This window comes from Oncorhynchus keta, chromosome 25 (assembly GCF_023373465.1).
Source record: "Oncorhynchus keta strain PuntledgeMale-10-30-2019 chromosome 25, Oket_V2, whole genome shotgun sequence".
Classification (NCBI taxonomy): Eukaryota; Metazoa; Chordata; class Actinopteri; order Salmoniformes; family Salmonidae; genus Oncorhynchus; species Oncorhynchus keta.
Genome location: NC_068445.1, coordinates 50,804,967 through 50,818,097, shown reverse-complemented (window position 1 = coordinate 50,818,097; position 13,131 = coordinate 50,804,967). Strand labels below are relative to the sequence as shown.

Below are 13,131 nucleotides of genomic sequence, written 5' to 3'. Positions count from 1 at the left end.
CTTCTCTTTACAACAGGAGTATAGCCTACCTGGCTGGAAGGAAAATTAACCACAGGAAAAGTATCCTCCATTCGCTATTTAAGTGCAGAGATTACATGTATTTTTCCCCTGTTTCGATACAGGTGCATGATAATGGTCTATCCACATCAAAACAAATTTCACACATATATTATATAGTATATGTAAAGACAAGTTTTAAATCAAGAATAGTTCAATAGTGATACAATAGTATCACTTGTGAATGAGTGCATAAGCCTTTTTTTGCGACTTTTCGAATCACAGTCACACACCTCATGTTACCCAGCCCATAGGCCAATATGTTTTGACAAGGTTTATATCGTAACTAAAGTGGCCAAAAAACTCTAATCAAATCTAGGTTTATTTGGGGAGGCACACAATGCAAATAGTCCGGGTTGCCATTTGATTACCTGTTCTTGAGTCTTATGGCTTGGGGGTAAAAACTGTTGAGAAGCCTTTTGGCACGCCGGAACCCTAGACCCACTCCAATTTGTATATCGCCCAAACAGATCCACAGATGATGCAATCTCTATTGCATTCCACACTGCCTTTTCCCACCTGGACAAAAGGACCACCTGTTCATTGACTACAGCTCAGCGTTCAACCACATAGTGCCCTCAAAGCTCATCACTAAGCTAAGTACTCTGGGACTAAACACGGGCCGCTCCCAGGTGGTGAGGGTAGGTAACAACACATCCACCACGCTGCTCCTCAACAGGGGGGCACCTCAGGGGTGCGTAGTCCCCTCCTGTACTACCTGTACTACTGTACTACTTGTTCACTCATGACTGCATGGCCAGTCACGACTCCAACACCATCATTAAGTTTGCCGATGACACAACAGTGGTAGACCTGATCACCGACAATGATGAGACAGCCTATAGGGAGGAGGTCAGAGACCTGACCATGTGGTGCCTCTCCCTCAACAGGAAAAGGAGGACCGAGCACGCCCCCATTCACATCGACGGGGCTGTAGTGGAGCCGGTTGAGAGCTTCAAGTTCCACATCAACAACAAACTAACATGGTCCAAACACACCAAGACAGTCACGAAGAGGGCACAACAACACCTTTTCCCCCTCAGGACACTGAAAAGATTTGGCATGGGTCCTCAGATCCTCAAAAGGTTCTACAGCATTGCATCAGTGCCTGGTACGGAAACTGCACTGCCTTCGACCGCAAGGCACTACAGAGCCCAGTACATCACCGGGGCTAAGCTTCCTGCCATCCAGGACCTCTATACCAGGCGGTGTCAGAGGGAGGCCTTAAGAATTGTCAAAGACTCCAGCCACCCAAGTCATAGACTGTTCTCTCTGCTGCCACACGGCAAGCGGTACCAGAGCGCCAAGTCTAGATCCAAGAGGCTTCTAAACAGCTTCTACCCCCAAGCCATAAGACTCCTGAACATCTAATCAAATGGCTACCCAGACTATTTGCACCCCCCTCTACGCTGCTGATACTCTCTGTTATTATCTATGCATAGTCACTTTAATTACTTTACCTACATGTACAAATTACCTCAACTAACCGGTGCCCCCAGCACATTGACTCTGTACCGGTACCCTCCTGTATATAGTCTCACTATTGGTATTTTACTGCTGCTCTTTAATTACTTGTTACTTTTATTTCTTATTCATATATTTTTTAACTGCATTGTTGGTTAGGGGCTCGTAGGTAAGCATTCGGCGCATGTGACTAATACAATTTGATTTTAATTTGAATAAATATCCTAATAGTTTATCAACATTTTAAGCTAAATGTTCTGATCTGTTGTGTCAGCCACACTGTCTAAAAAAGTTTTTTTGATCCTAGTGGTTGTATTAATTAGGGATCTATCGCGTCCCACAACTGTCCCAGACTGTTTTGAATATTTATTTCTCACACAGAATAGAACAAGTCAACTGTTGTACTATGGGGGATAGTAGGTTGACATAAACTTGTGATTTTGCTATTCATTTGGCTCTTCTTGTTGGCTGACGAAAAGTAAATTCTTCCAATATCTTCAATACGGACCTCGGAATTGGATAAGAACGCATGCAGTTGCGTCCCTAAGGGTGTCTGTCTTCACTTGTAGCCTGTGAGAAAGACCCAATCATGTGATGGAGAGCTCACTCAGTGAGTGTTTCGAAGCAATCAGGGAGAAGGCCACAACAAAGGCATGGATTTTAAGGGGCATTATGGCCACAAAGGGGAAGCCACGGTGAAATGTGAGGCATTATCAAGTGAAATTATGAATGAGAGACTGATGTAGTGTGTACACAGCATGCTCATGCCTTTCAAGTGACTTTTATCAGATCACCATTAGTCTCATCATGCAGCCTTACAATGTATTACAAATCATAACATATAGCCCAACGTTTGTAGAACAACTAAAGTCACATGAATTACTCTAAATTAAGCATATTGGAGTACCTGTGTCTTTGTTAACCTATCAACACAGAATAGCCCCATGTTCACACACCCTCAAATCGCTTGGAGAAAATATCCTTTCTGTTATATTCAGCTTTGTTTAATTGTGTATAATGCTATAAAATAGTACTATAAAATAATACTATACATTAATACTATAAAATAATACTATAACGTAATAATATAAAATAATACTATACAATAACACTATACAATAATACTATACAATAATTCCGCATACTCCTAAGCACATCTTGTCTGCTAAATGAAATAGTGTAGCCCACAGCCATTTGGCAAAGCCACATCAGGACCTAACATAAGGACAACTCAGAGGATGCTGTTCTGTTCTTCTGAAATAGACTACATTTTCTTCATATCATGTTCCTTTAGACCTGTCTAAAATAATTTGTGAAGATGTAACCCTCTCCCTCCCTCCCTCCCTCAGGCTGGCCAGACAGGGCTGATGTTAGCAGGATGGACATGATGCTAACCCTCCCTCCCTCCCCCTCCCTCCCTCCCTCCCTCCCTCCCTCCTCCCCCTCCCTCCCTCCCTCCCTCCCTCCCTCCCTCCCTCCCTCCCTCCCTCCCCCTCCCTCCCTCCCTCCCTCCCCCTCCCTCCATCAGGCTGACCAGACAGGGCTGATGCTAACAGGATGGACATGATGCTAACCCTCTCCCTCCCTCCCTCCCTCCCTCCCTCCCTCCCTCCCTCCCTCCCTCCCTCCCTCCCTCCCTCCCTCCCTCCCTCCCTCCCTCCCTCCCTCCCTCCCTCCCTCCCTCCCTCTCTCTCCCTCTCTCCCTCTCTCCCCTCTCCCTCTCTCCCTCTCTCCCTCCCTCAGGCTGACCAGACAGGGCTGATGCTAACAGGATGGACATGATGCTAACCCTCTCCCTCCCTCCCTCCCTCCCTCAGGCTGGCCAGACAGGGCTGATGCTGGCGGTCAGTCATGGCAGGATGGACATGGTTCGGGCGCTGCTGGCCCAGGGGGCAGAGGTCAATGTCCAGGATGATGAGGGTTCTACAGCCCTGATGTGTGCCAGCGAACATGGCCACGCTGAGATAGTCAAACTACTGCTGGCCCAGCCGGGCTGCGACGCCACTCTCAGCGACAGTGTGAGTGTCTGTCTGTGTTTGTGTCTGTCTGTGTGTCTGTGTGTCTGTCTCTGTCTGTGTGTCTGTCTCTGTCTGTGTGTCTGTCTCTGTCTGTGTGTCTGTCTGTCTCTGTCTGTGTGTCTGTCTCTGTGTGTCTGTCTGTCTCTGTGTGTCTGTCTCTGTCTCTGTGTCTGTCTGTGTGTCTGTCTCTGTCTGTGTGTCTGTCTCTGTCTGTGTGTCTGTCTCTGTCTGTGTGTCTGTCTCTGTCTGTGTGTCTGTCTCTGTGTGTCTGTCTGTCTCTGTGTCTGTCTCTGTGTCTGTCTGTGTGTCTGTCTCTGTCTGTGTGTCTGTCTGTCTCTGTCTGTGTGTCTGTCTGTCTCTGTCTGTGTGTCTGTCTCTGTGTGTCTGTCTCTGTCTGTGTGTCTGTCTCTGTCTGTGTGTCTGTCTCTGTCTCTGTCTGTCTCTGTCTGTGTGTCTGTCTCTGTGTATCTGTCTGTCTCTGTGTGTCTATCTCTGTCCGTCTGTGTGTCTGTGTGTTCCTTTCAGTTGAAGGCATTCAGTTGTACAACTGACTAGGTATCCCCTTTCCTCTCTCTCTCTCTCCCCCTCTACCTTTTTCTACTTCTCTCTCTCTCTAGGATGAGAGCAATGCCCTGTCTATCGCTCTGGAAGCGGGTCACAAGGACATAGCAGTGTTGTTGTACGCCCACGTAAACTTCTCTAAGGCCCAGTCACCGGTCAGTACTCTCTACCACTGTTCCCTGACCTCTGACCCTGACCTCTAACCCTTAACTCTGTTCCCTGACCTCTAACCCTTAACCCTTACCTCTGTTCTCTGACCTCTAACCCTTAACCCTTACCTCTGTTCCCTGACCTCTGACCCTTACCTCTGTTCTCTGACCTCTAACCCTTAACTCTGTTCCCTGACCTCTAACCCTTAACCCTTACCTCTGTTCTCTGACCTCTAACCCTTAACCCTTACCTATGTTCTCTGACCTCTAACCCTTAACTCTGTTCTCTGACCTCTAACCCTTAACTCTGTTCCCTGACCTCTAACCCTTAACCCTTACCTCTGTTCCCTGACCTCTAACCCTTACCTCTGTTCTCTGACCTCTAACCCTTACCTCTGTTCTCTGACCTCTAACCCTTACCTCTGACCTCTAACCCTTAACCCTTACCTCTGTTCTCTGACCTCTAACCCTTAACTCTGTTCCCTGACCTCTAACCCTTAACCCTTACCTCTGTTCTCTGACCTCTAACCCTTAACTCTGTTCCCTGACCTCTAACCCTTAACCCTTACCTCTGTTCCCTGACTTCTAACCCTTACCTCTGTTCCCTGACCTCTAACCCTTACCTCTCTTCCCTGACCTATAACCCTTACCTCTCTTCCCTGACCTCTAACCCTTAACTCTGTTCCCTGACCTCTAACCCTTAACCCTTACCTCTGTTCCCTGACCTCTAACCCTTACCTCTCTTCCCAGACCTATAACCCTTACCTCTCTTCCCTGACCTCTAACCCTTACCTCTAACCCTTACCTCTCTTCCCTGACCTCTAACCCCTACCTCTCTTCCCTGACCTCTAACCCTTACCTCTGTTCCCTGAAATCTAACCCCTACCTCTCTTCCCTGACCTCTAACCCTTACCTCTGTTCCTTGTACCAGAGCTGCTTGCCCTGAAATCACTTTTTGACAAACATATTTTTGTTTTGAGCAGAGCAACTATTCTCCCGCTGTAGTTCTAATGTTATCTATGTGTGCGTGTTGTGTTCGTTTGTGTGCGCATGTTGTGTGTGTGCGCATGGTTTTTGTGGTGTGTGTGTGTGCGCATGGTGTGTGTGTGTGTCTTCAGGGAACCCCTCGTCTGAGCAGGAAGATGTCCCCCAGTCCCACCAGGAGGGGCATGTTTGACTAGCGCCACCGCCCATTGGTCAAGTCTCATGACACCAACCAACCAACCGCTGAGGATTTCAACCCCCAGGGACAGACTTTGGCCCCACCCCCTGACAACCTGATTGGACCATGTGGGATTATTGACAATGCAGTTCAACCAGAAAGGTTCCATGGGTTTATTGACCATGCGGTACAACCAGAAAGTTTCCCTGGGTTTATTGACCATGGACCACGGTCCAACCAGAAAGGTTCCCTGGGTTTATTGCCCATGTGGTCCAACCAGAAAGGTTCCTGGGTTTATTGACCATGTGGTCCAACCAGAAAGGTTCCCTGGGTTTATTGACCATGTGGTCCAACCAGAAAGGTTCCCTGGGTTTATTGACCATGTGGTCCAACCAGAAAGGTTCCCTGGGTTTATTGACCATGTGGTACAACCAGAAAGGTTCCCTGGGTTTAAAGACCATACGGTACAACCAGAAAGGTTCCCTGGGTTTAAAGACCATGATGAAAGATGAAACGTATGAGCTGGTAAGATGAGCTGGTATTGGTCAGTCTTGTAATAAGATGAGCTGGTATTGGTCAGTCTTGTAGTAAGATGAGCTGGTATTGGTTAGTCTTGTAATAAGATGAGCTGGTATTGGTCAGTCTTGTAATAAGATGAGCTGGTATTGGTCAGTCTTGTAGTAAGATGAGCTGGTATTGGTCAGTCTTGTAATAAGATGAGCTGGTATTGGTCAGTCTTGTAGTAAGATGAGCTGGTATTGGTCAGTCTTGTAGTAAGATGAGCTGGTATTGGTCAGTCTTGTAATAAGATGAGCTGGTATTGGTCAGTCTTGTAGTAAGATGAGCTGGTATTGGTCAGTCTTCTACATGAACATCCCAAAGTGTCCTTGTTAAACCACCACCAGCATTCTGTCTGCTCTGAGTGGATAGAGAGGAGGAGAAAGAGAAGGAGGAGGGAGTGGAGAAAGAGAAGGAGAGAGAGAGAGAGAGGAGGAGGGAAAGAAGGAGTGGGAGAGGAGAGAGTGCGAAGGAGGAGGAGAGAGAGAGGAGAGAGAGAGGAGGAGGGAAAGAAGGAGTGGGAGAGGAGAGAGTGCGAAGGAGGAAGAGAGAGAGAAGGAGGAGAGAGAGAAGGAGGAGAGGGAGAGAAGGAGAGGAGAAAGAGAAGGAGGAGGGAGAGGAGAAAGAGAAGGAGAGAGAGAGGAGGAGGGAAAGAAGGAGTGGGAGAGGAGAGAGTGCGAAGGAGGAGGAGAGAGAGGCCATACTACTTGAGGAACTGGACTTCATAAGAACCCAGAAACACAAATACTGTATTCTAGATATGGGCTGCAATAGACAAGCATCCTGTCTAGGCAGTGAATGTGTACATCAAGAGCTGCAGAGTACGCGCAACCAAGAGGTTCCCCAGTAAACATCCAGTGCTGCGGTACCCCATAATTGCTAACTAGCTAGGTAGTTGGCTAGCGAGCACAAAATGACAAGTTCGCATTTCTTGATCCACCAAAAAACTGAAAAAAAACAACTTACTGACCTATTGACTTGCTACCAGATCCACTAAACACAATCATGAGACAATGTTTATATCTACTTTATTATCCGTTTGCTCTGGTGGTGTTGCATTAGACTAGCACAGTAAATAACCACAGAGCTGGCGTGATGTGAGGGTAGAGAAAGATCAGCTGAACTTGTTAGCCAGCCAGAGCTAGCGTGATGTGAGGGTAGAGAAAGATCAGTTGACCTTGTTAGCCAGCCAGAGCTAGCGTGATGTGAGGGTAGAGAAAGATCAGCTGAACTTGTTAGCCAGCCAGAGCTAGCGTGATGTGAGGGTAGAGAAAGATCAGTTGACCTTGTTAGCCAGCCAGAGCTAGCGTGATGTGAGGGTAGAGAAAGATCAGCTGACCTTGTGAGCCAGCCAGAGCTAGCGTGATGTGAGGGTAGAGAAAGATCAGCTGACCTTGTTAGCCAGCCAGAGCTAGCATGATGTGAGGGTAGAGAAAGATCAGCTGACCTTGTTAGCCAGCCAGAGCTAGCATGATGTGAGGGTAGAGAAAGATCAGCTGACCTTGTTAGCCAGCCAGAGCTAGCGTGATGTGAGGGTAGAGAAAGATCAGTTGACCTTGTTAGCCAGCCAGAGCTAGCGTGATGTGAGGGTAGAGAAAGATCAGCTGACCTTGTTAGCCAGCTGGATTCATTTCTCTCACAACAGCCAACAATATAACTAAACTAAATGTAGTTAGTATCCAATGTTTGACGGACTCATTGTTTACAACAAAGTTAGCTAGCAGTTTAAAAATGACCCCACCATCAACCTTTCTCCCCCCCCTCACTAATCTGTCACTCAGCTCATTGACTTTTCCTCCAAAACACATCTATATTTTACCCAGGTCTTTTGCCCACTTAGTTTCAATAAAGAAATATAGTGTAGTTGAAATGAACCGCTAGCTTGTGCTATTCATATATTATTAACCTCACGTTACGAGACATACTAGTGGTTTGGTTTACAGTAAAGCTAGACTATACAAATGCTAGTGCTGACACCTTGTGGTGATAATGTTGAACTGCATATTAATTATATCAGGATGGTATAAAACATGAAGCGAACTCATTTCAAAATCATTTCAAGCAACATATTTAGCAACATCTTTTTAGATTAAATCAAATTAACCTTAAAATATTCCTTTCTGCACACCTTGATAGTGATATGTGATAATGTCTCCCCTGAGCCTGTCAACCTCATGGCCCACCTTCATAATGTCTCTCCTCTGATTCTGTCAACCTCATGGCCCACCTTCATAATGTCTCTCCTCTGAGCCTGTCAACCTCTACATGGTTAGCCTCATTATGAGTCTAATCTGGTCTCCTTCAACATGGTTAGCCTCATTATGAGTCTAATCTGGTCTCCTTCAACATGGTTAACCTCATTATGAGTCTAATCTGGTCTCCTTCAACATGGTTAACCTCATGAGTCTAATCTGGTCTCCTTCAACATGGTTAGCCTCATTATGAGTCTAATCTGGTCTCCTTCAACATGGTTAACCTCATGAGTCTAATCTGGTCTCATTCAACATGGTTAACCTCATTATGAGTCTAATCTGGTCTCCTTCAACATGGTTAACCTCATGAGTCTAATCTGGTCTTCTTCAACATGGTTAACCTCATTTTGAGTCTAATCTGGTCTCCTTCAAAATGGTTAACCTCATTATGAGTCTAATCTGGTCTCCTTCAACATGGTTAACCTCATTATGAGTCTAATCTGGTCTCCTTCAACATGGTTAGCCTCATTATGAGTCTAATCTGGGCTCCTTCAACATGGTTAACCTCATTACGAGTCTAATCTGGTCTTCTTCAACATGGTTAGCCTCATTATGAGTCTAATCTGGTCTCCTTCAACATGGTTAACCTCATTATGAGTCTAATCTGGTCTCCTTCAACATGGTTAACCTCATGAGTCTAATCTGGTCTCCTTCAACATGGTTAACCTCATTATGAGTCTAATCTGGTCTCCTTCAACATGGTTAACCTCATTATGAGTCTAATCTGGTCTCCTTCAACATGGTTAACCTCGTTATGAGTCTAATCTGGTCTCCTTCAACATGGTTAACCTCGTTATGAGTCTAATCTGGTCTTCTTCAACATGGTTAGCCTCATTATGAGTCTAATCTGGTCTCCTTCAACATGGTTAACCTCATGAGTCTAATCTGGTCTCCTTCAACATGGTTAGCCTCATTATGTGTCTAATCTGGTCTCCTTCAACATGGTTAACCTCATTATGAGTCTAATCTGGTCTCCTTCAACATGGTTAACCTCATTATGTGTCTAATCTGGTCTCCTTCAACATGGTTAACCTCGTTATGTGGGTAGTGGGTTAAGACATCCATCTTACTCCAACACAAGAGATGATTGATTAGTAAAATGAATCGTGTCTAATAGATATAATCAGCAAGGGCTGGAACAGAAACCTGATCAGCCAGTAGGTCTCTAGCAGCAAGGTTGGCCATGCATGTTCTAGATCTATGTATTGTTACTCTAACAGTGTTGTTGTAATCCTACAACCAATTCTAACTGTAAACCAATAGCATATCACCCATTGGAAATATAGCCTTTAGTCTCTTCAGGGACTTTCAGTGGGACCTTCATCCGCAGACAGGATTTAGCAGCTTTCACACGTCTCTGTATCTGAAATTAAGAAACATAGACATTACACCAGGACTTGCTTCATTAGAAACATAGAAATTACACCAGGACTTGCTTCATTAGAAACATATAAATTACACCAGGACTTGCTTCATTAGAAACATATAAATTACACCAGGACTTGCTTCATTAGAAACATAGAAATTACACCAGGACTTGCTTCATTAGAAACATAGAAATTACACCAGGACTTGCTTCATTAGAAACATAGAAATTACACCAGGACTTGCTTCATTAGAAACATAGAAATTACACCAGGACTTGCTTCATTAGAAACATAGAAATTACACCAGGACTTGCTTCATTAGAAACATAGAAATTACACCAGGACTTGCTTAATTATTCTCAAGTGATATAACGTTTGATATTAAATTGTCTATTGTCATAGTTTTCTCTTCGGGACTGGAAATATGTTCAAATAGCTAGTTAGCTAAGCTACTAGCTAGGTAGCTAACTTGTTGTTTTTAGCATATCATGCTACCGTTTGTGTCATTAAAAAAACTAATATTGGATGGCTGTCTCTCCTATTTATATGTAGCTAGCTAAGCTACCTGACATGTACTAGAATAGATGGTTAACTTGATAAACAGCTTGCCCGTGTGCTACACATCATCCTGGCGCCGCCACCGCCTGCTGCTGCTAACGTTACCATCCATGCAGGCAATGCAGCTCACTGCCATGCTTCTTTGGGAAATCTAGCTAGCTAATCTAGCTATAAACTTACATTTTCCCAGGATGTAAGGACCATCCCACCGATGACTACGATGGTCAAAAATGCTAATGCTAAAATGCTAATGCTAAAATGCTAATGCTAAAATGCTAATGCTAAAATGCTAATGCTAAAATGCTAATTCTGACCTCAAGAAAACAACTACACTAAGTTAACGCGCTAGCTGTTTACAGCCGCCACGGAACAGCTGTTTTTTTTTTTTTTTACAAACTCACCGGAAGTTCTTTGGGGTTCCACGGTTCACTTGCGCTCCTCTTAAAAGGGTCTATTGGTTCCAGCAGTATACAGACACTATAAGACTAGATACAGTCTGTTGATATTCATGCTCCTGGGCAGATTAACATACAGCTCATAGTTGTGATGAAGGCTAAAGAGCATAAAGCGATGTTATTATTAATCATCACCATATTGTTTATCATCATCATCATCATCATCATCACCCCAGGAGGCAGTTGGTATATTCGATTCTATGTCACCCACAATACAGCCTTTCATTTAGACTAAATGTTTGTACATATTATATCATATTATATTGTCATATTGTTTTCTTCACCTGCCTGCCGCCTTTAATGGGCCTGTATGTACACACACCTTTAATGGGCCTGTATGTACACACACCTTTAATGGGCCTGTATGTACACACACCTTTATTGGGCCTGTATGTACACACACCTTTAATGGGCCTGTATGTACACACACCTTTAATGGGCCTGTATGTACACACACCTTTAATGGGCCTGTATGTACACACACCTTTAATGGGCCTGTATGTACACACACCTTTAATGGGCCTGTATGTACACACACCTTTAATGGGCCTGTATGTACACACACCTTTAATGGGCCTGTATGTACACACACCTTTAATGGGCCTGTATGTACACACACCTTTAATGGGCCTGTATGTGTACTCTACCACCTTTAATGGGCCTGTATGTGTACTCTACCACCTTTAATGGGCCTGTATGTACACACACCTTTAATGGGCCTGTATGTACACACACCTTTAATGGGCCTGTATGTACACACACCTTTAATGGGCCTGTATGTGTACTCTACCACCTTTAATGGGCCTGTATGTGTACTCTACCACCTTTAATGGGCCTGTATGTGTTCTCTACCACCTTTAATGGGCCTGTATGTGTACTCTACCACCTTTAATGGGCCTGTATGTGTACTCTACCACCTTTAATGGGCCTGTATGTGTACTCTACCACCTTTAATGGGCCTGTATGTGTACTCTACCACCTTTAATGGGCCTGTATGTGTACTCTACCACCTTTAATGGGCCTGTATGTGTACTCTACCACCTTTAATGGGCCTGTATGTGTACTCTACCACCTTTAATGGGCCTGTATGTGTACTCTACCACCTTTAATGTGCCTGTATGTGTACTCTACCACCTTTAATGGGCCTGTATGTGTACTCTACCACCTTTAATGGGCCTGTATGTGTTCTCTACCACCTTTAATGGGCCTGTATGTGTACTCTACCACCTTTAATGGGCCTGTATGTGTACTCTACCACCTTTAATGGGCCTGTATGTGTACTCTACCACCTTTAATGGGCCTGTATGTGTACTCTACCACCTTTAATGGGCCTGTATGTGTACTCTACCACCTTTAATGGGCCTGTATGTGTACTCTACCACCTTTAATGGGCCTGTATGTGTACTCTACCACCTTTAATGGGCCTGTATGTGTACTCTACCACCTTTAATGGGCCTGTATGTGTACTCTACCACCTTTAATGTGCCTGTATGTGTACTCTACCACCTTTAATGTGCCTGTATGTGTACTCTACCACCTTTAATGGGCCTGTATGTGTACTCTACCACCTTTAATGGGCCTGTATGTGTTCTCTACCACCTTTAATGGGCCTGTATGTGTACTCTACCACCTTTAATGGGCCTGTATGTGTACTCTACCACCTTTAATGGGCCTGTATGTGTACTCTACCACCTTTAATGGGCCTGTATGTGTACTCTACCACCTTTAATGGGCCTGTATGTGTACTCTACCACCTTTAATGGGCCTGTATGTGTACTCTACCACCTTTAATGGGCCTGTATGTGTTCTCTACCACCTTTAATGGGCCTGTATGTGTACTCTACCACCTTTAATGGGCCTGTATGTGTACTCTACCACCTTTAATGGGCCTGTATGTGTACTCTACCACCTTTAATGGGCCTGTATGTGTACTCTACCACCTTTAATGGGCCTGTATGTGTACACCGCACCTTCTCAAATGGATAATTGTAACTCAATCTTCTATGGATTGGATATAAATTCTACTTTTATACAAATCTATTTAATTTGCATGTATTTAAAAATCACAATATTTTGAATATTTCCTATTACTTAACGTTACATGAAGATATATATTTATCGAGGTTTTTAATGCAAATTTCATTGTTTTTCCTTGTATGTACTGTAAAGTGTTGGAGCTGGTAAGTGTATTGTCCTGTTGTAGTAAAACATTGAGAAGCAGAGGAGGTACTTTGATCTGGTTGAAGTTTAAAGTGCCTGCAACGTCTAGGCCATATAACAATAAACTTAATTCAAATAACCTGGGGTTGTCTCGTCCTCAGTCTGTCTAGTGAATAGAGGTGAACAATGCTACAGGTTTCCAGGGGACTGTCTCCATCTGCTGGTGTTAACTGGTATTTTGTAAATGCAGCAGCCCTTCCCGAGGCAGACCCGTTCTACAGCTGCATCATTGGTCATATTTTATATACTTTATGTATTTGTTGGCTATTTCGAAATTACAAATAAACTGTATAATAAATCATGTGACATA

At 44.4% G+C, this 13,131-nt stretch overlaps 1 protein-coding gene across 1 annotated transcript in view; it reads left to right on the top strand.

The window, feature by feature from the left end:
• The window catches only part of kank1a (KN motif and ankyrin repeat domains 1a), a 182,732-nt gene extending 169,832 nt beyond the window's left edge, over window positions 1-12,900 (top strand). The window contains 3 exon segments of the mRNA XM_052479940.1: window positions 3,339-3,539; window positions 4,157-4,255; window positions 5,368-12,900. Of these exon segments, the coding sequence (XP_052335900.1) occupies window positions 3,339-3,539; window positions 4,157-4,255; window positions 5,368-5,430 (363 nt within the window). The 3' untranslated portion in view covers window positions 5,431-12,900.
• Window positions 12,901-13,131: the final 231 nt, after the last annotated feature.